We start from the raw sequence: 22,342 nt of genomic DNA, 5'->3' as shown, positions 1-22,342 counted from the left end.
AAACATATGTTGTAGACTAGAAATATTTGACATTTTAATCTGATTTTCTAGACTCATGTACACCCATATGTCAGTCGACACCCCTGCCCCCACCCCTACCCCTCTGCCCCACCACCGCCACCCATTAGCACACCCCCCAAAAAAAAACTAATTAGGCCATTTGTCAATGGTTTTGAATGGGCATTTCGAAGTCCAATCAGATTTGAAGGCTGGCCACACATGCCTGCATCTCATCTCTCTCTGCCTTTGACTGAGGTTGAAGCAGCCGTGTACTTCAGGGCACTTTTGAGTAACATACAGAAGTGTCAGCCTAAGCCAATAGCAGGTGAGTGATTATAATCTAAGTACATATACACTGTCAGATGTAGGCTACTTGAGAGAATTCTTTAAAAAATCATTCTATTCAGAATATGGAACTGCTTTAAATTTTAATTTCACACCCACAAAAGTTTTAAATAGTTATTTTGTGTATTTTTTATGATCGTATACTGTATTTTAAAAATGCATTGTTGAGGGGGGGGGGGGGGGAGATTCCAGCAAATTAATCAGCTGTCAAAGTGAGTAAAAATATGTATTGTAGTTTATTCAAATTCTCCAGAAACTTGTCCAATTAAGCTTGTACCAGCTTTTGATTAAACATTTTGCCAAATGTGACAAAACACTCGCCGGCTTTTCCAACCGGGTGTGATTGTGTCCGAATGCTGTTGGTTTGTAAACTTCCTTTGTGAATGGACCGCGAATGTCGAAGCAACATCTGGTGCTATTTTGTTCTTCATCCCGCACATCAGCTCACTGTTGAAGCACTGTGTCAGTGTCACTGTGTCAGACTCTGACTCATGTTTGAGAGGAAATGAATTGAACTTCGGAGAAGGTAACGCTTTGTTCTAATTACTAGACTTTCCACATCGTGAATCATTATTTCTCAGATCCGGCTACCTAGCGCACACGACGAAAGCCGGTGTGAGCCGGTTTATTGCTTCTCAACTGGAGCAAACCTGTTTAGCTCATAGACCTCAAATATACGTAGATCCATCCTTGAATGAAATGGCCCCTTTGCGGGGATGCGTAAGCGCTTCCGCCATATTGAATGTGTCAGCTCTGCCCATAATCTGCTCAAATCAGTAGAATGAACTTCATAAAGCGAGTGTACAAAGTTCATGCCTCTCATTCATCCACGCAGACACACGCTAACATACATGGGAAAATTACACCAAAAAAATAGTATTTTATTATTTCAATATTTAGCCTATCATCATAGTAACAGTAACAAATGTAGCTGTAAACATAAAATAATATGATGGAGGTTTTTTTTTGTTGCAGTTAATAAAATGTTTAATCTGTATCTATAATAGCCATATCCTGAAATGTAGACAATGTGAATTTAAGAAAAAATTGCTTTAGTGATTTAAAATCTATTTAACTACCAATAATGGCAATTACTAGCTGGGGATCTGCAAAAAAATAAAAAATAAATACATTTTTATGGCTGTTTTGGTTTTCAACTGCTGTCTCAGCCGTCTTTGTCTTTGGAATATCTTGGATGAGAAAAGTTAGCTAAGCATCTAATAACACTTTGAATAGGTGATTTGGAACAATTTCATTGCAAAAAAAATAGTTCTACTAGTAACTAGTGTGTCACAAAATCCGTGCTATAGGGGCCCGTCCGAAATATCAGTAATCTCAGTTTTTAAGCACCTCCAGCATTTTATTAGATTTATTTTCTCAGCACTAGCCTGGGAGAAAAAAATTCTGGAGCCATGCCTGACCCTATAGTCGGTCTACTAGTGTGCTGAGTTGTCTTACTCGGGAAGACAATGAGCGCAGTAGTTCATGGATAATTAGACACACTTGCTAGGAAATCCAACAAATGCCTTAACCGGCTTTCCATATACAATTATGCACTAGTGACAATTCCGAAACTTTGCAAATTTCTGATATTTCTGCAATGCAAATGCTTCTTTAACATAGTGAAAACAAACGGCGTATTGTATTGCTTTTGCCTGTGATTAGTATACAAACCAGGCAGATTGTTATAGTAGTCAAACATGTCATCACATTTTGAAATTAAAAGAATCCTCACAAATCAAATAACAATGATCCAGTCCAATGCTTTTCAATGAGCAGAGAGCTTCCTTTCACCGAGTTGACTGCCATTTTGACTTGTGACATAGGCTCGCAATTGTCAAATGCGACAAGTTGCCTGCGTAAGATGCCAACATATTCTGCACATAAGAATTATTTTTGGAAAATAAATTGAGTAAGCCTACTTAAAAAGAAGAAGTTATAATAGCCTACACACCACATTCAATTGAAACCGTAATACCAAATAAAGTTTATTTTTGCTATTGAAGTAATTATGAAAAAGCCGGATCATACAAAGTGGTTTTCTACGTTGCATTTGTAGCTCTTGCGTGCTTTTCTGAGCTGCACGTAACCGGTTTCCGAGCTCTGCGCGTTCATGGCAGAGAAATTTGCGCGTCCGCGTTTGAATACCAGCTCGAGCCGGTAAAGAGCTGCCAAAACAGGCAAGACTCAGAGTACAGTGACTGCCTGAGCGGCGACTGGAGGTGTAGACGAGAAGATGCTGCTGTTGCTGCTGCCGCATATGTAAATTAGACCAAATCGTTAATGCTGTTTCATGTCTCACGTGGAGCGACAAGTAACCTCGTTTTATGGGCAGACTGGAGTTCGACTCCTCATTATCGAGTAGCACCGCAAAGCGATGGGGAAGAAAGAGGAGATAGAAAATCTGTGTTAGTTTCACCAGAAGGCTACAGTTCCTCTGTTCAACTGCTTTCTCCTCTGGTCGCCTCACTGCCGGTGAGTAATAAGTTATCGTCGCAACGGCAGTTGTTGGATGCTGTCTATGGTCTCCGCGGGCTGCTTTGTTACTAGCGTTCGTGTGGATGTGCTTTGTCATAGGTACAATGAGCGTTTAAAACAGAGCACGTTTGAAACAGAGCACAATAATACACTTGTGCCAGCGTCGAGGTTTACATGTAGGTGATTTTTGGGTGGAAAATGAAGGTACATATCCCAATGTCTGTCATTACCCAATGCAAACGGCAGAGGACAGTAAAAGTGTGCTCAGGGCTGGTTTGAGTCATCCTGCAGCCTGCATTCAAGAAACCCCTGGGATGCCGCACACTTGCTCACCGCTCACCATCCCCCCTGCACTGCGGATGTCCTGACCACATGGTACACATTCCTTGAGTGGCCGCATTGGTGAAACATAACTACACAAAATAAAAAGTATTAAGCTCTATGAAAGCGTAGTCTGCGTACAAATCCCATCACAACATGACAGTGCATCCATCTCCAAAAACCAGATTAGATGGATAGATAGATACTGTAATTAGACAGAAAAACACAATTTATTTATATAAGGGTCATTCAACAGTACACAACAAAGTAAAGTCATTTGTTTTCTGCCTATAACTAAGGGGAAGTGAAGTCAAATACTTTCTTTACAATATGTTCCATAGTTTAAACGATACCGTGTTTTTGTAATTGTTAAAGAGAGGAACAACTGAAGAACATTTTTAAACTACTGAAATAGACCGTTATGAGCCACACAGAGTTTTTTTTCCTTTAAGAAATTAATTAAAGAAAAATAAATTTGACAAATTCTTCAGTGGATCATCAACCCACATTTGATAAAATGTGTTGTATTTGGGTGAAGGTATCTTGTCCAGTAATTTGTGCCTCTCAATACTCTGGTTTAGCTTCTCAAGGGCCCAATCATTATTAATAGGCATAACTTTCCATACTTTAGCAACTCTACTATCTTTTGGATAATACATAGATTAATGAAGTGCTGCGGAAGACATTTGCCTAATGTGATATTTTGAGCCAATTTTTCACACACAATGCTGTCTTGTGTTTTGCAAGTAAGCCACGTGATTGTTTTTTGTGCTAAATTTACGAAGTATTAATTAATATGTCAATATTCAAAGCTGATAACATCTACTGGTGTGCATCAGAAGTTACATTGGTTAGTCAAGGTTCACTTTTGTCTTGTCCCATGATGGTCTTAAGTGAAAGTAGAGCAATTTCTAATTACACAGCTCGCTACCCTTTCCCCAGCTTTGGGCAGATTTGTGTTTAATTTTTTGCACAACACAATTTTCTTTACATTCTCTTACCTACCTAATCTAGGCATTCTTATGGAACACTTTGGATGAGTCACTACTCAGAGATTTGAGGATGGAGGATTTGGGGAGGGTTGTGAGCTTTTTCGCTATCATGTCACAGTACATTTGAATGAACATACCTTGCCCAAAATAACACCAACTGCATATGAAATGATATTCCATTTGCTATGATTAGAATAGAAAAGCATAGAAAGCTTTTATTGTCATTGTATGTGAAGATACATTCGAATCAGGGTGCAACTCTCAAGTTTGTGTTTCAAGGGTAAACTATAAAATAGAAAAATGTAAAGATTGAAGATAGCAAGCACATGATTCAACTGTAGTGACATGGAACAATGACATTCTCCACCATAAAGAATTTAACAATTTGACAGGTTTGTCTCATCCAAATCAATTGCACGGTGTTATAATAAAAATAAATGTATACCACATTTCAGTCAAGCACTATTTTACTTCTCGTTGCAGTCATCATGGCTTCCAGATCCCAAGGTTGCCTGGGTCCAAATGTCTACTCAGAAGTGCCCGAAGGTGGCTGGGGCTGGGCTGTAGCTGTCGCCTTGTTCATGGTAGAGCTCTGCACCTTTGGGACCCTCAAGAGCCTGGGGATCTTTCTCCAGGATTTGATGAAGGAGTTTGATGAGAGTAACAGTAGGGTGTCATGGGCCATCTCCATTTGCGTCTTCATTTTCACTTTTACTGGTGAGTTATTAATGGCTTATTTGATCTTGTATTAAACACTAACAGTATTCAAAAAATCGAAAATCTGTTTAGAGCGTGTATCAGGGTGAAATAGCAGATGGATAGCGTGTTTTATAAAAGCAAAGGTCTGTGGGTACTTAGGAATGTTTGCAATATATTAGTAACTTAATGCTGATTAGTTTGGCAAGAAATTAAGGCTGAACATTCAAAATCAAATAGACATCGCAATGTAGTGGAATGCAATTTTCAAATCACAAAGGTGGCAATTCGGGGGTTAATCTGCTTCATTTCATTTGGTCGGTAACCGACATCGTTTTATGAAACCAAAAGTTTCATATGTTGAAGTGGTAAAGATTTGTTAGCATTATTGTTGTAATCTGACTTATGTTTACGCCATACTTTTGGTAGAATTTTTTCAAGTTGTAGAGAAAGAAAGAATGCAAGTCAAAGTGCTTAGCAACTTAAATGGAAATAGGTCAACTGTCTTTCATATTAATTAATTTGCCTTTATTTTAGCATAAGCCTAGCCTAACCCATAAAACCAAAATATTTATGTATAATGAAGCTGATATTGTTTATTATACTGCAGATTAATGTATTTCTTGTCTTTGTTTAAAAAAAATACATGGCAATAGGGCCGCATGTTAAATTGCAAACATAATGGAAAGTTCAATAAGAAGTTCTTCGCGTCATCTTCAAAGAAGTACGGTAGTCGTGGCAACTAGCTCTGAGTTTCTGAACGGTCGGAGTGAAGCAGTGCGCTCTTGTGTGTATTTCCACACCACGGGGAAGAATAAATTTTGGTGTCTCAGCTCTAATTTTCATATACTGTGTACAAGTCACAGGACCAGCATCTATGAAAAAAAATTATGGTCCAAAAACACGGTATATTATTTTTCACACTCGTTCAACCCTTAATGAAATAGACTGTGATGTGATCTCATTCTGTACGAAAGTAACTATCACCTGTCTGTTTCTGATCCGCAGCCCCTCTGTCAACCATGTTGAGCAACCGCTTTGGCCATCGCCCCACTGTAATGATGGGGGGTTTCTTGGTCAGCTTGGGTACCATTACCTCCGCCTTCACCAACTCCATCAACGAGATGTATATCACCATTGGCATAGTCTCAGGTAATTGATCTGAAGCTCAGCTGCCTCTGCATCCAGCTGTGTGTAGTCTGCCAGCCTGTCTGTCCTGCCATGTGACATTCACAGAGTGATGGCTGTACTGTTGCCGACATGCCTTGTCAGACACCTTGTTTATTTTGAACCAAAACGACTTCTAGCAGTGTCAACAGCCAAATTGCTTTCTTCCAGAACTATCCAATGAAGGTGTACTTCACTGCTGTAAATTGTGACACAAATCATTCTCAGACGTAATCCCATTGACTGCATGAAAGTAATAGATTCAAAATTCCTTTGCAGATGATGAGTTAATTTTAGTGATGCATTGAATATTCTGGACGGAATAAAATTCAAGCCGAAAGAATATGGCCGAATGAGCATGTTGTGGTGACGCAAGTCCAAAAAAAACCCAACAACATTGAATTAAACACCAAACACGGGAGTGAGTGTCCGCCTTGCTGCTCGCTGCCGTTTGTGAGTACCGGCAGCTTCATTGTGCACACCGGAGAATGAGAGGGTCACTTGGTAAACTATGTCAAAAAAGAGAGCGCTGCCGAGTACTGCACTACAGGTGAGCTACTCTTTCTCCTGCAGCGCCTTACTTTTTTTCTTTGATGAGAGCCCCTCGAACACTTACCACTATCTGCGGGTGACTGCAGATCTGTACAGGACGCCGTGTGTGACTTTGCAGTCCATTCCCAAAGCCGATTGGCTGGTGCAAAGAAATGTATTTATTTTTAAACCTTGGTGAACATGTAAATGTGCCGATTTTAAGTGTGCGCCGCACCGTGTCCCGTTCCTAATAGCCGACAAATGCGTCATCCGCACTGCACGCACCCGTGCCCGCCGGTGCGAAGTACTGTACATTGACTATAAAGTGCAATTGCACCGCCAGAAAATGCTCAGTTGCTCACCTCGCGTTTGATGTTTAATGTACCATTCACCAACATGTTTCTGATGTCTGTGGTGTGGACGCATTTCAATTTATATTGTGCTTTGTTAAAATGCCCGTACTAAATAGGCCTAAATATGTTATAGTAATATTATAATTGTAATTAATTATAATAAATGCAATGATAATAAAAAAAAATTGGCATAATTTGTTTTCGGCTTTTTGACCAAGCATTTCTCATTTTTGTTATTTTGGCCAAAAAATTCAATTTCGGTGCATCCCTAGTTAATTTGTGATGTGGATGTAAACTTTTTCTTTTCCTTTTGGACAGAAAGCACTGTTATCTCTCCCACCCTGACTGCCGTGTCTACCTTTTAACTGACTACAACTAACTCGACCATCCCTTTTCTCTTCTCTCCCCGTCTCTTTTTTTGTCTTTAAATGCCTTTGTCTTTTAGCTGCTGTTGTAGTAAAGCTGCACCCCCACAAGCAACCCGCCAGCACTGATACAGGAGTGACCTGACACCCTGACCTTAGACCCAACCCTCTAGCCATGCTGTGTTCCTACCATGCGGGCCAGTGGCTGTTATGCCCCCTTTTTCTTGTCTCCTCTTTGTTTACAGGCTTCGGCTACTGCCTTACCTTCCTCCCCACCGTCACAATACTTGCCCAGTACTTCTCCACGCGACGAACCCTCGTCACCTCTGCTGCTTCTTCCGGAGAATCTTTCGCCATACTTGCGTTTGCCCCAGGTGATGTTTTAATTAACCATTGCTTTCAGCTTTTAAGACAGAAAGATTTTAATTATATTCATGTTTGTATGTTACTTCTAAAATCATTCTAATAGAGACTGCGACCAAAATATGCGACCAAAATGTCTGCGAGTAAGAATTTCACATGGTAGCTGGTTGTGTTTCAGTGCATATAGTTTAATGTTCCTTCCAACACACTGTATTAGACATTGTGGTCAAAGATAACCCTCTTTTTCATTATATAATAATATTAATAATAATACATTTTATTTATAATGCCCTTTACATTGCAATATCTCAAAGGGCTACAAGTAGAAAAGAAAACAACGTACATTTTTATTTATATATACTGTAGATATATATATATAAAGAAAATGAAAACAAAAAGTTATAATTGCAATACTGTATGAGTTTTCACGCTTTGGATTTGCAAATGGACCACAGATAAAGACGTTATGCCATTCATATGTCATTTTAAGGGTTCATGTCATAATGGATCCACACATCCGCACTGGTCCACGCATCCCCATTGATAAATGCGTTGCACGCATTTGAAATCCAAATGGCAACGCTGTATTTGCGAAACAAAAGAGAGCTCTGTTTATTGGAATGTTGGAATTTATCAACACCTCAAAGCAGGCGTCCATTATTGTTGTTTGTTGCTCAGGTGCATGCGTGGTCAGGCACTTAAATGCATTCAGTCCACACGGTCTGAAGACCAAGGTTATAAGAGGTAACAAAAACAAATGAAATGACTATAACTAAAATTGAAAAAAAACATTTTCGTAACAATACTCAACAAAAATATAAACGCAGCACTTGTTTTTGCTCTTTTTTTTATGAGATGGACTCAAAGATGTAAAACTTTTTCCACATACACAATATCACCATTTCTATCAAATATTGTTCACAAACCAGTGTAAATCTGTGATAGTGAGCACTTCTCCTTTGTCGAGATAATCCATCCCACCTCACAGGTGTGCAATACCAAGATGCTGATTAGACACCATGATTGATGCGCAGGTGTGCCTTAGACAGCCCACAATAAAAGCCACTCTGAAAGGTGCCGTTTTGTTCTGAGTCCCCACTGGATTTTTGAGTCCCCAGACCCCCACCCCAATAAAACAAAACATCACCTTTCAGAGTGGCCTTTTATTGTGGCCAGTCTAAGGCACACCTGTGCACTAATCATGGTGTCTAATCAGGATTTTGATATGGCAAACCTGTGATGTGGGATGGATTATCTCAGCAAAGGAGAAGTGCTCACTATCACACATTTAGATTGGTTTGTGAACAATATCTGAGAGAAATGGTCATATTGTATATGTGAAAGAAGTTTTATATCTTCAAGTTCATCTCATAAAAATGGGAGCAAAAACAAAAGTGTTGTGTTTATATTTTTGTTGAGTATATAATAGAATAAAAATTACTGAAACTACAAAACTAACTGAAACTAACTAACCTTCATTTTATTCTTTGCCTATTCATTTCAGGCTAATTTTGTTGTATTTTTTTTCGGTATTTAGGAACATCCAAAAGAAGCAAGCTCAAACTGTTGTTTTTTTTTTTATCTTGCAATCGACAAATACTCCATATACTAAAAAAAAAAAAAAAAGGATGGGGGCACAGGGGACTAATCAAAACTAAACTAAAATAAAGTATTTTTGAAAAAATAAAACCTCCTTTTGTAAACACAAATTTAAACTTGCTGGATTTGAAAAACAAAAGTCAAACAAAATACAAAGCTAGCTATAATCAAAAATCTAGTCACCATGCGAAAGGACGGTGATAAAATCACCTCAATCATCTCCAAAAAGTGAGAGAATGTATGACTCAGTATTCACATACTAAATTCCAACATGTACTGTGTTCCCACAGCCTTCACGATACTGAAGGAGCACATTGGATGGCGGCACTGTCTCATTGTCATTGGGAGTTTTCAATCTTGCATTATTGGTTGTGGCCTTCTTCTTCGTCCAATCATCATCCGGCCAGAGCTTGAAAACCAATACAATGAACTGGCTATGGAGCAACTGCAGGAGGTTTATGAGCTGGAAAATGAACAAACCAAAACCTCCATCAGCTCAGGAGTTTCCCAGAGTTCAGAAGACTCAGGGGTCACATCTCTTTCTGCCTCAAATGGGGATTTGGGGATGGCGGGAGCGGAAATCAAAGTAGAGTGGGAGCTGCAGGACCAAGCGGGCCAGGAACTGTCATTGTCCACACCCTCGTCCCCTTTCAATGTGGATGCTGAACCAAAAGTATCAGAACCATCCAAATCCAAACTGCTGGACTTTTCCATCCTGAAGGACGGTGCCTTCATTTGCTATTCACTCTTCGGCCTGTTTGCCACTCTGGGCTTTTTTGCCCCTCAGCTCTACATCATTGAACTTAGTAAAAGCCATGGCGTGGAGCCCAACATGGCGTCCTATATGCTCTCTGTGATGGCGGTGGCTGAGATCTTTGGCCGTCTGTCCATCGGGTTCTTGCTGAACAAAGTCACTTGCAGAAAGACCCTGGTGTTGTTGTGGTGTGTTGTTTTCTTGTGCCTGGTGCTGGTGGCCTTCACCATCGTGTGGAACTTCTGGGGTCTGGTGGTCTGCTGCGCCATCTATGGCTACTTCCTTGGCACGGTGGGATCCACGCACATCCCCATGCTGGCCGAGGAGGACGTGGTGGGCATCGACAAAATGGCGTCGTCTGTGGGAGTATATGTCTTCATTCAGAGCTTTGCTGGACTTGCCGGACCACCTCTGGGAGGTATAACATTTTTGGGGGGCAGATCTCAATTTGGTTGGCCGTCATTGCTCGGCTGTCCTAAAGTGTGCTTACCTTTCTCTCCAGGTGTGTTGGTGGATATCACAGATAACTACGGTGCTGCCTTCTACTCCTGTGCTGTCGGGATGGGGCTCAGTGCCATCTGTCTTGCTCTGGTTGGGCCAGTCAAGTCTGGCTTGTGCCAAAGACGGAAAAGTCAACTTGTGGAGAAACCTTCCCAGGATAGCGACCTGCCCGACTTTTTGGAGGTGGACATGGCAGTGGAGGATAGCCCCTTCAAAACTTCTATAGCAGGAGACAACACATGAGCCTACAAGAGCGTCCATTGATCAAATAAAATAAATCAATAAAACACAAATACAACCCCGACACACAGCAAGATGCCGCCTGATTTCCATCACCTATCCACAGCTGCTGCTCGTTTCCAAACTCAGGTGTCGCTCACTCTGACAAGCTTGAAGCTCACTCCAAAAGGAGACCAAAGAGACAACCATGTTGAGCACATGGGTGCAAACTGTCATGGACACATCTCCATGTCTGCTGAGAAACCATTTTCACAAGCTTCTGGAACTCCCACCAGGACGATTTCATTGTATTTATATGGCGCCAAATTACAACAAAAGTTGTCTCAGGGCATGTTCCACATGGAGCAGGTCTCGAACCACACTCCACCATCTCAACCCCGCATGAGCAAGCACTAAGCAAGACTTGAATTGTAAAGTGCACGCACGATCCCTGCTCATTTAAAGGCATGCAACCAACCTATCCGCATGCCTGTCATCAAGGCGCAGAAATGACTGAAGAATAAAAGGACACCTCAAGTCTGAGTGCATATGATGCAGCGAGAATATAAAAATGTCAACTGACTTGTGCGTATTAAATGTATTACACTTCAAGTCACAGCAATATTGCATAACTTAATGGTTGAATCAGGGAGCGTCCGCTCGTCTTGTCAACTTGTGTTAGATGATCCTAAAGGCAGTGAGTGTTCTTTTCAAGATTTTGCAGGCCTTACAAACTTCATTACCTTAATTCTTGTTGTTTTTGCAAAAGGCATTGATTTTATCTGCACAATCTTGTGAATGACCTTGTTACACAACAGCATACGTATTGGAAAAGTAATTATCTGAACTCTCAGTGTTTAGAATACAGTGGAGCCCCGTATACTTGCAGTTTGGCACCAGTGGATTTACCCATTTGCAATTTATTTTCAATATTACGTTTTTTCTTGGTGCAGGAACCAATCCTTGTTTTTCTAGAAACCGCTTATTAGTGGTTTATCACCACTTACAGGAATTCTTTGGATTTGATTTTTTTTGTCAATGTATTTATCATGGCTATCAATGACCGTATATGCAGATTTTCACTATTCACGGGCCACCAAGAGCGGGATCCACTGTAATATAGATCTAAATGCAATGGTACATGTTGAAGGAGATGTGCGTGCATGTTCTATTATGCAAACATGTGAAAGAAGGGTCTGCCAGGAAGAAGACTTGGCAGTCTCATGTAGTCTTCACACCCTCACTTGAAGTTTAGTTCACAAACCCTTTTATAGTCACTGTTTACCTTTTATTTATATTGTTTTGAATGATCATTTGTTCATTTTTTTAGTGCCAGTCTTTTTTCTTCTTTTTTTACAAACACTTGGCAGCCAGCTGTCTGTTGAGTTATGTATTGATTTAATTCAATGTTTTGTTAATAAAACAAGACACAAGAATTCCGTGGTGTTTTTTCTTTCTTTTTTCAAACAAATGATTTACTCCTGTAACAACATAACACAATCCAGGGCTGGCAATACGTGCAGGGACAAAAAAGAGGGCAAGCACTCTTAAAGAGATACTTGACTCATTGAGCCATTTTCAACAGTAAGAAGATAATATTTTGTCTATAATTAATGTGATTACTTCTCTATTTTTCATGAACAATTAATACTTTAAAAAGAAAAAATGGGGTACTTGCTGTCGACTGAAGATGACATCACCTGTGCTGAGGAAACAGGTAACGACCAATCAAGGCTCAATTTGCTGACCAAACCCAGAAAACAGGTGAGCCGTGATTGGCCGTTACCTATTTCCTCAGCACAGGTTATGTCATCTTCAGTTGACAGCAAGTAGAAAAATTTGTTAAAGGTATTAATTGTACATGAAGAATAATGAAGTTATCAATTTAATTATAGACAAAATATAAACTTGTTATTGCTGAAATGGCTCAATGGGTCAAGTATCCCTTTAAACAACTCAACACACCACAACAATCAGCAGTTTGGCAGATACAATTAGTGAACAATTATTCAGAAAATACTTCAAGATGTTTAATGTCACTCCCAGTTGCAGTTAACAGTAACTAAATAAAATAACGTCAAGGTGTGCAACCTTGTGTTCAAAGCAACCAGCTAATTTCGACTTTGCGTCCACTAGCTTAAAGCTAACACAGCATAGATGCTTTCTGTTACGGTGCTATAAACCTTTAATCCAGGGATAGGGAACCCTGGTCCTCGAGAGCCATTGTCCTGCCTGTTTTCCATGTCTCTCTCCTCAAACACAGCTGGCTCAACTGATCAGCAAGCTCTGTAGAAGCCTGATAACGATCTTGTTCATCAATCAGGTGTGTTGATGGAGGGAGACATGGAAAACAGGCAGGATGTCACGGGGGGTAAAGTTTGGTGGAGGACCCAAATGCAGGGAAGCAGAGGTGATGGACAAAAAAAGGAATTTAATTATTCAAAACAAAAGCGAACTCCAAATGGCAGTAAAACAAAACGTAGGGAGGACAACAAAGCAAAAAAAACTGGCAGCATGACAGGAGGAAAATGACAATGAACCGACGCAGACAGAGGGGAGACAGGAGACTAAATACACAAACACTAATGACACAACAAGACACACCTGGGGCAAGACACAAGTGGCTGAAGGCACTGATTGGTTGACATGAGGAACGGCAGGATTACACCTAACAAGACCAAGGGAGACACACAAGGACAAACAGAACCCAATAATGACACAGGACAGCGGCTCTCGAGGACCAAGGTTCCCTACCACTGCTTTAACTCATTCACTCCCAGCCATTTTCACTGAAGCAAACCCCTTCGCTCCCGGCTGTTTTACTGGATTTTGACTGATTTTGCAAGGCCCACAGAATATTGTGTTCCATTGCTATAAAAACATGGAACCTACCAAAAGAAAGATTAGAGTCTCTTCTTTCATCAGGAAAAAAAAGTATATTTCTATCTATCTGGATTCGGGTTCGAGTTTCCCGCCCTCTGTCTGCGGATGTGATGTCATGTGCGCACGTGTATGTGAAGAAGGGACTGTGCAGATTCATTTTTCGGCCACATGTGGCAGCAGCGATTTGAAACTCAATTTCCTGCATTGAGCAACTTTAAGTAACATATTTAACACAAACAGTAATAGGCCTATTTAGTATATAACAATACTCAGTACTCATTCATAATTTATTACCTTTCTTCACTAAAAGACATATTACAACAATTGTTTTTTGGAGGAATGCTGGAACAGATTAATTTCCATTCATTTCAATGGGGAAAAGATGTTTCCAGATGCAAATGTTTTGAGTTGACCTCTCAACTGTACTTACAACTGTATTCAATATCAAAGTAAATTGGATCAGTTAATCCATTTTAAGATCCACTGATTCAAGACAAGGTTGAGTTGAGGATGTCGACTTGTAACAAACAACAAGCGACTGGAAGATGACGTGGCAAAGGCCAGGCACGTTGTCACATAGTAACATTTTTGTTTGCTGGTCTTCATGGATTCCTAATTTAGGGCAGCGGTTCACTTACCAAGAATTCTTACATTCATAATTATTAGTCGCTCTATTCCCGTGACAAAATGAAATTGTGATTAAAAGAGATTATTTAAAAAGCAGTGGAGGGTAGGTGGTGTAACTCCCACATCCACCACATGAAACAAGCTCTAAACATGCTATCAGACTAATGATACAGTGTTTAATTTTTTTTATTATACACGCCCAAATGATTATCAGTCATGGTGGAACAGTGTTTGAACTTCACAAATATATTCATGTGGAAAATAGGTTGACTCATAATATGAGTACTTATTATAAATACTACAGTTTGGCAATGTTTTTACAACAAATTTTTAACATTGGTCCTTGGTCATCTCCAATGAAGTCCACTTTGGCTCCAACAATGACTGATGATGCAATCTGACACTGATAAACCTTGACCTTAAAGCTCACATTTAAGTTATTTGGAGGTTATTCTGGGCATTTTTGCCCCTTTCCATTTGTATCATCCATCTTTTCAATTTATCATCAATTTTCCTCCTTTGGCTATGTCAAAAGAAGTTGAGTAATGGCTAAAGTCTTGTGGATCTCAAATTTCTGATACTATGTGCAACTGTAATCAAAGGAACATCATGTTGCTTGGAGATGGTTTTACAGACTTGACCTTTAACGTGATTGTAATTTTCCTTCTAATCACATGGGACAACTCTCTCCTTGACATCTTCTGGTCCATGTTTAGTGTGGTACACATCGCCAAACAGTGACTACTTTATATTACTTTTTCACCTTATTAATAGACTGACTGCTTACAAATTTGAAGATACCTGTGATGCTAATTAGAGGACACACCTTGGTTGAATATCTATCTCCAAATGAAAGTATAAGTCTAAGTCTATGGTCAAATTATTTTCAATCTTTTCTAAGGGTAACAATTTAAACACAATACCTGATTGGCATTGGTTAATTTTCTTTAATTTTGTATCTATTACTCAAAATGTAAGTTATTTCTGTGACCACTGTAGGTTTTTCTTTCATTCAGAGACGCACCAACAATTTTGTCCACGTGTAGCTGTAGTTCTTGACAGCTGGAGGGCTTTATTTGAAAATAACATTTCCAGTTTGGCTTTATAGTCTTGGAAGGACTTATTTTGCTTAACGATGAATTGACATACCCGGAATGATGCTTCAGGGTCAGCTGTGACTAAACAGCAATCCGTTCCACATTTATTTATTCGGAACAGCAGATGTAGCTTTCGCACTCAACTGAGTTATTTTCGTTAGTTTTTAGTTGCATTAGTTGCATGCTTAGTTTCCTTTCATTTTAAAAGTTTATTTAACAGTTATAATGCAATCAGACATAGATAAGCTACTAAGCAAAGCATGCAGCTGATCTTGAACATACAGAGTTTAGCAAATGCTAATTTACAACCCCCATTAGATGCATTTTATTGTTTGGAGTGTGTGAGTGTGGGGGGGGGGGGGGTAATAGTAGTAGCCTATGTGTGGGAGCGTTTCACAAGTGTGTATGAGAGCATTTAGAGGTCATCCTGAATGTCTCGCTTGACCGTTGAGGACAGCATCCATATGCCAAAAAACGCGATTATTTTCAGAAACTTGCGAAATGACCAAATAATTAAGAACAAGGTATATGTCAGTGATTACGGCCGTGAAGTCACGTAACGGATACCTCGTCCGTGAACGTGCGTGCACGTGTGCCGACGTTAGGATACGAAGCGGAAATCAAGGCACTAAACCTGAAGACGCTTCTTTAATGTTGTCTCTTCGCTGTTATTTGTGTGCTGCATGTGTCCTTGAGCGAGAACAATTAAAGTAAACGATCGCGCAGCAGTCACATGCAGCGGCGACCCCGTCAGAACGATGCCCTTCATAACTATCAGTGAGAACGCTGCATTGGTTATCACAAACATATATGTTTGAGTTTATGCCGAGACAAGTGAGCAGGCGCAAGAAGACCACGTTTCCACGGCAACGGGACGCTAACCGATTCAGCGCATCAGTGCTAGGGACTTTTCCTGTGTCCAAAATGAATTCTAAGTAAGAAAACTAACTCGACCAACAGCTTGGCGTGGATTCTGTCCTGGTTATTTGCATGTTTGTTTGGTTGTTTGTTTGTTTTTGAGACTTATTTGTTTTTTTCCCTGCACTACTGTTGGGATTAAAAAGGGCCATTTAACATCATTATTCCAACTGATGCTAAATGAGCTCACGCTAGCTCACGTCGGAAAAGGTGATGTGCTGGGTTTTGTTTCCGTCTCTGCTAGAAATACCAAAGATCTCAAGAGTACCGACGTTCAACCGGCGAAATCTGGCAAGTACAACAGTTTCTACGAGTATTGTGCACGTCAGGGCCGAACAGCTCCTTAGAGTGTTGCCTTCAGGGACACTCTTCATCCAGTGGGAACATGCATTTCATTTTCCACCTAACATTCTTTGATAGGTAGCAATGTTTTAAATAAACTGTGGTAGTACGGTAAATTTGCATGTGTATATGTGTGTGTTTTGTTTTAACATTTCAGGTGGGAAAAAAGGACAACATGGAATAAAAGGCCAGATATCCCAAATCCCTGGACTGTCCCCAGTTATCAGCACAGTCAGTAGCGACATGAAGATTGGGAAAAGAATGGGAGTTCTTGACACTGATTCTGACTACATCAAGCTTGCCAAACAAGGGGGCCATAAAGGTATTGCCATCATTTAAAAAAAAAAAAATTACACACTTCTAGTCCATATACTTGTGTGCTCTTTGTCCTCACGATACAAACAATTCAGAGCACTAGTAGAATGTATGTGTCCTAGTAACTAGTGGCACTTTTAACCTATTAGTACACAATAAAATCTTAGTAAATTATCGGGCTACGCCATAGTAGTCACGCACTGGCCTCCTATCAGGATATGGAATGAACATTGAGGCGGCTTTCCATAAAGCCATTTAGCCTAAGCATTTTTCCCAATATCCTTGATTTCCATTTTAGGCAAGGCAATGTTAGGCCGTTTCATTTCTACAGTAGGCTACATTTCATACACAAAGGCAACTCAAATGTGCTTTACACAAGCAAAGACAACAAGCATCAACAAACACAACAGTTAACAACATTCAGAAGCAAAGCAGAGAAAACAAAAGTAAATTTGCTAAAAGAACGTGCATTGACAATGTGAAAACACTAACAGAAAACTTTCAAAACATTTAAAGCTGCTGAATGCAGAAAATATTTCAAATCGCTGCTGCCACCTGTGGCCGAAAAATGAAACTGCACAGTCCCTTCTTCACGTAGCCTATACAATGCACATGACATCACATTCGCAGACAAGGGGTGGGAAATTCAACCCAAATGCAGGCTCCAAGTGGCGGAGTAGAGCCGTCACTTGCCTATGATGCAGTTTGGCGTGGGTTCGCTTCCCCGCCTGGGAGACCATGTTTGCATGAGTGAGTGCAAAAAAATCAACCCAAATCCAACCTGTAAACTATTGGAGGCTTGCAGGAGTAACCATTTTGAACAGTTAAGGTGGTAATCTGCTAATTAGAAGATGAGTGATATATGGTCTACATTGATCTGCTTTAAGAGTAAACACTAGTTTTCAAAAATAATTGAAAGGGGAAAAAACATTTAAAACTGTTTAGAAGACCTTTATCAAAGGTATAGGAAAAAGTTTTCAACCTGAATTTCAAAACATTTACACTCGGGGCTGACCTCACTTCTGTTGGCATCTTATTCCGTTTGTGTGCAGCATAACAGATAAATGCAGCATCACCATGTTTACTTTGAACTCTGGTTTCCACTAATTGACTAATTAAAGTCCGCAGATTTTACATCAATGTTCAATTTTAAGGCCCATGTAGTACACTCCTTGTCTTCACAAATTGGACTGCTTTGGCTTATTAGGAAAACTACTTCACTAGAACTTGTGCACAATAAGTACCATTGGTGATGCGCTAGATGTTAACTATTTTAATAATAATTTTAATAATATCACTGGTATTATTAGCATGCATTTGTGAACTAGTGCACAGTTTTGCCTAATACATTTTTACATAAATATCCAAATATATTGATATAATCTCTCCTTCAGTGAACTGGCTTTTTATACACATGCTTTTGCCATCCCTTCCTTCTACAGGGCTTCTGTCCTATGATGAGGCACATCCACCCAAGCCTAACTCATTCGACTCTGCAGATGTGCTGTTGGAGGGTCCAATAGAAGCTTTTAATAACCTAAGGTGCGTCTTGACACTTTTACTTTCAATCACCAGTAATGACCCAGATCATTTAAGGTCTAAGACTTTGAATAAAGGAGGTTCCATTCAATACCATGCCATGTTTTACCATCAGTGTCATATGCACAAAAGAGAGGAAAACCCCAAGCACTCCCTCACAGAGGCCACTACCTCCTTTTTGGACAGACAATATGTCCGCATGGGAGAGGGATGATGGCAGCCCACGCACGGAGAAGGTAAATATCCATTGCACACGCCCTTAAGTGACTAATATAGAATAGCAATCAAGTGAATAAAGTAAAGTAAAGTAAAAATGGAGTAAAAATCAGTCATGCAATAAAGACAGGTAAAACAAAATAACAGAAAAGATATATCTTAAAGAAGTACAGTAAGTGAATAAATAAATAAAATTAATAATAATAAATTAATAACACAAGAAGTAGGTAATTAAATAAGTGACTAAGTAAATAAAAAAATATCAATAAATTAATATCACAAAATACAGCAAGCATCATAAAACAATGAAACAATGCAGAATCTCATGGTGAGTCAAAGGCCAAGAATAAAGATGTGTAATGTGAAGGTCATGACTCATGAGGTAAAGTGACATTTTGCAAGAGCTGGATGGGATGAACAGATGGACGGATGGACGATCATGACCACATACGATAAATTGTCCTTACAATAAACCATGAAGACTTCATGTTTGGCAGAAAAACAAAGTCCCTGGCAAACCGTTGGTGCACTGGCAGTCGGCCAATCCAGACGAGGTGGGGAACAAATTCAGGAGGACGTAAGTTGTTTTGTTTTTTTTCTCACAAGAGGGCGCCATTGGATTGTCACATTGAACTGGCTGCTCATAGAATTCCCAGTACAGCCCATTAATTAAACACATGAAGTTTTCAAGTCATATTAAATGTAATGATTTATTGCAATTAAACTTTTAGTTTTCTTTGTAGATGTGAATTTTGTGAACAATTCATTTGTTCCCACAGTATATCTACCAAGAAAAGCTCTCCAATCAACATGTCAAAGCTGTTGAGTTTTGGTTACGTAGATGAGGACAAACCATCGACAAGTGAGACAGAGTCAAGTGCGACTTAATTGTGCGGATCACTCACAATTTAATTTTTAATAATTATAATGTGAAGCCATTTGTCATGTTGTTGTTTTAAAAAATGCATCTAACTCACAGATAATAAAAGGACTTGAAACCAAACTGTAATTTTTAAAGGGACAGCAACATAAAAAATAGACTTTTTGGCGCTTTTAGCCATGTTAAATGCTAATTCCTCACCAAAAACATAATCTAAGTGTTTTTTTCCTAGCCTTGCTCTCACAAGATGTATTCTCGCGGTATTTGTGAGTTCACAAACTCCCGAGAATCCTTGTACCGCTCCCATTGATTTCCACCGATACGAACCACTGGTGGTTCAGACCAATCACGGAGCGACATTTTATTTGGGGGCGGGATATGCAACTGTGACGAAAACAAGAAGCGCCAAAGGCGTCGGAAGAAACAAACCGAAACATGGCGACACCGGTGGACAAATGCGTGGACGCTGCAATTAATTCTGTTCTCGCTGAATTAGTCAATGCCAAGATATCAGCTAGTCACAACAGTCTCATGTCGGTGACGACATTTTCATCCTTTGTCGTGATTGGTCGAAATAAAAGTTAGGTAGACGTGCACACAATTCTGCTTCGTCCAATTAGCTCGAAGTGTTGTACGGCATGCCCCGCCTTTCCCGAGCAAATCAATGTGGAGCAGTTCCAGGCTGATATTGTGGAGAACTCCCTCGAGTGAAGCACAAATCAATCTGGCTATTGCCAGGCTAGTTCTTTCCTCCATTGGCCCCTCTATGAGAAATTCTAGGTCATTCTGCTCTCCAAGCACCAGCCCCTCCCAACCTGAGAAAACGAGCTGTTGGAACTTTTGGACGTCATTAGGTGCGGCCTCACTCCTGCACAAAAGTAGCCTTTATCAGTAAACATCCTTTCAAATGAATTCAAAGCAATCAATTATCCTTCATATTTGCAATGCCAAAGTGCAATGACAATTGGCTGTCTTAAAATCCCAGAAAGGGTTCTGGCTGTGTTAACTACAAGTAGTAGTGGTGTAGTGTTTAGTGCGCTCGCCCTGTAAGCAGCAGGTCTCCGGTTTGCGACCCACTCACGTTTCTTTTTCTTCCCTGTTCTCCCTTCCTCCACTACGATTTCTTGCGGCAAGGAGCCGCTTTGTTTCAAATGTTTATTGAAGAATTGAACATCCATCCAATTTCCACATGTAAAGAAGACCCGGTTGTACTACAACGGCTGGCCGGTCATGTGTGGCCACACATCCGGCTCGGACGAGGGGGAGCGGCAACCACACGGGTAGAGGCGGGGTTTTACTGAACCGGACGTTTTACTTCCGCATTAGAAAAATAGGCAGCAAAATACCAAATATTTCATTAAAAAATTACATCGCCGTGGTGTCAAAAGTAAGATTGAATCATTATATGCCTATAGTTAACTGTGGAAGGGCCTAAAATTCTGTGATGTAATCCCCTTAACCACAGTAAAAGCAGACACCGCTGAATGTGAAATTGGTACATTAGAGGAGCAGAAAAAACAGACCACTACTTGGTTCAGGATGTTGAGGCTCACTTCATTTAAATTAGTGGAGAAGAGTAAGCCCAGGCCAACTAAACTGTATTCAATGTTTAGCAGTAATTTGGAAATCTGCATATAAGGGGGTGTCAGAGACACAGTAGAGGGTTCCAACCTTTTCGGATCACCCAGAATGCACTGCTGGTTGCCTTACTGGTTGGGAAAGTACCACTACCAGTCATTTGTAATTTTTTTGGAGAGCAGAAGAATGACTGTTATGCCTTCTTCATGTGTAATCAATCGGTGGCTGTAATAGTCAGAGATAAAAAGGTGGAAAATGTTTTTTTCCAACTCCGGAAAATTACAAATCAAGGATTAGCCCAAAAGAAAAGCGAACAACGAAGACGGCTTTGGATCAAATGCAAATAACTTTCTTCTGTGGTTCACCTCGTTTAGACTACTCTGCAAAAAAATAAAACAACATGAAGCGAATGTCGTCACTTGTCATTGGATCTGCACACTGACGAATCTTTGCAGTCCCTAAATAGTTAATGGTTAGATCCAGGATCTCTCTTTAAAGTCTATTTTTTACTTTTAATTGAATGTATTCATGCTCTAAACCAATTTACGTCACAATCACGATCGAGGACGTTCAACGCTCCTGTATACATGCTAGCACATCGGGTCACCAAGAGTGACAATATAGCGAGTCAGGAGTTAGTGGGAAAATTGTAAAATGCCTGCTCATATATGTAAACAATGTAGTGCTTTGATTGAGCAGCCATGCAGTCTCTCTGGTGTAATTTAGATGATCCAAATCACCGATCAAACGCAATATGTCGGCATATTTATATATATATATAATTATTATTATTAAAATCAAAATAAAAACATTTAAAAGTTTTTATTTTTTTTACATACATAATCATCATTAAGCACAGCTTACTTGTTCAAAAGGGAGTAGGAAGAAGTAAAAACTTATCAAGTCCTACCCCCTTACAAAAGAAAAACAAACACACAAATTTACACATAAACAGCTTCACTTATACGTGCATAGATATGTCAACAGTATTGTTCACTTAGTTGATAAGCAAACATTTTTACAGATATATAAATCAGCACAAAGGCTTACACATGAATTTGAATCGCACTCTATTTTCTACATTTGTACTGACTCATATCTGATTTAAATATTGTTGTACTTTGTTTTTATACATCCTTTTAAACACAACCAGCAATTCACACCTTTTCAGGTTAATTCCAAAAATATTCCACAAATTTACACCTATAATTGTAACACGCTCAATATTTATATTTTTGGGGAATTAATTTTCGAATTATATAT

The 22,342-nt window shown here is 39.7% G+C and overlaps 2 protein-coding genes across 3 annotated transcripts; both read left to right on the top strand.

The window, feature by feature from the left end:
* The first annotated feature begins 218 nt into the window (after nt 1-218).
* On the top strand, nt 219-12,120 carry slc16a6b (solute carrier family 16 member 6b). 2 transcript variants are annotated; one of them, XM_086070357.1, is made up of 6 exons: nt 219-325; nt 4,620-4,853; nt 5,841-5,984; nt 7,494-7,622; nt 9,501-10,382; nt 10,467-12,120. In XM_086070357.1, the coding sequence occupies exons 1-6, from the start codon at nt 220-222 to the stop codon at nt 10,706-10,708; spliced, it is 1,737 nt and encodes a 578-aa protein (XP_085926483.1). In that variant the 5' UTR covers nt 219; the 3' UTR covers nt 10,709-12,120. The 2 variants fall into 2 exon arrangements, with proteins under 2 accessions (XP_085926483.1, XP_085926484.1); XM_086070358.1 differs by lacking the exon at nt 219-325 and adding an exon at nt 2,483-2,820.
* Nucleotides 12,121-15,980: 3,860 nt separating this feature from the next.
* Nucleotides 15,981-19,624, top strand: LOC147184671 (uncharacterized protein C7orf57 homolog). The gene is made up of 7 exons (XM_086085936.1): nt 15,981-16,226; nt 16,454-16,500; nt 16,709-16,873; nt 18,309-18,408; nt 18,521-18,641; nt 19,119-19,198; nt 19,401-19,624. Exons 1-7 carry the CDS (start codon nt 16,102-16,104, stop codon nt 19,507-19,509), a joined length of 747 nt encoding a protein of 248 aa, XP_085942062.1. The 5' UTR covers nt 15,981-16,101; the 3' UTR covers nt 19,510-19,624.
* The last annotated feature ends 2,718 nt before the right edge of the window (nt 19,625-22,342 follow it).

The sequence above is a fragment of the Leptonotus elevatus genome, chromosome 1 (genome assembly GCF_054856555.1).
Source record: "Leptonotus elevatus isolate MCC_2025b chromosome 1, RoL_Lele_1.0, whole genome shotgun sequence".
Lineage (NCBI taxonomy): Eukaryota > Metazoa > Chordata > Actinopteri > Syngnathiformes > Syngnathidae > Leptonotus > Leptonotus elevatus.
Note: the sequence above shows the minus strand (reverse complement) of the source record. Positions and strands in the feature narration are given on the sequence as shown.

Coding starts and splice junctions, on each gene's coding strand:
- slc16a6b (XM_086070357.1), top strand. CDS start 220: ATGCCTGCATCTCATCTCTCTCTGCCTTTGACTGAGGTTGAAGCAGCC. Junction 326..4,619: donor TCAGCCTAAGCCAATAGCAG/GTGAGTGATTAT, acceptor TTCTCGTTGCAG/TCATCATGGCTTCCAGATCC. Junction 5,985..7,493: donor CACCATTGGCATAGTCTCAG/GTAATTGATCTG, acceptor CTTTGTTTACAG/GCTTCGGCTACTGCCTTACC.
- LOC147184671 (XM_086085936.1), top strand. CDS start 16,102: ATGTTTGAGTTTATGCCGAGACAAGTGAGCAGGCGCAAGAAGACCACG. Junction 16,501..16,708: donor CGTTCAACCGGCGAAATCTG/GCAAGTACAACA, acceptor TTAACATTTCAG/GTGGGAAAAAAGGACAACAT. Junction 19,199..19,400: donor GGGAACAAATTCAGGAGGAC/GTAAGTTGTTTT, acceptor TTGTTCCCACAG/TATATCTACCAAGAAAAGCT.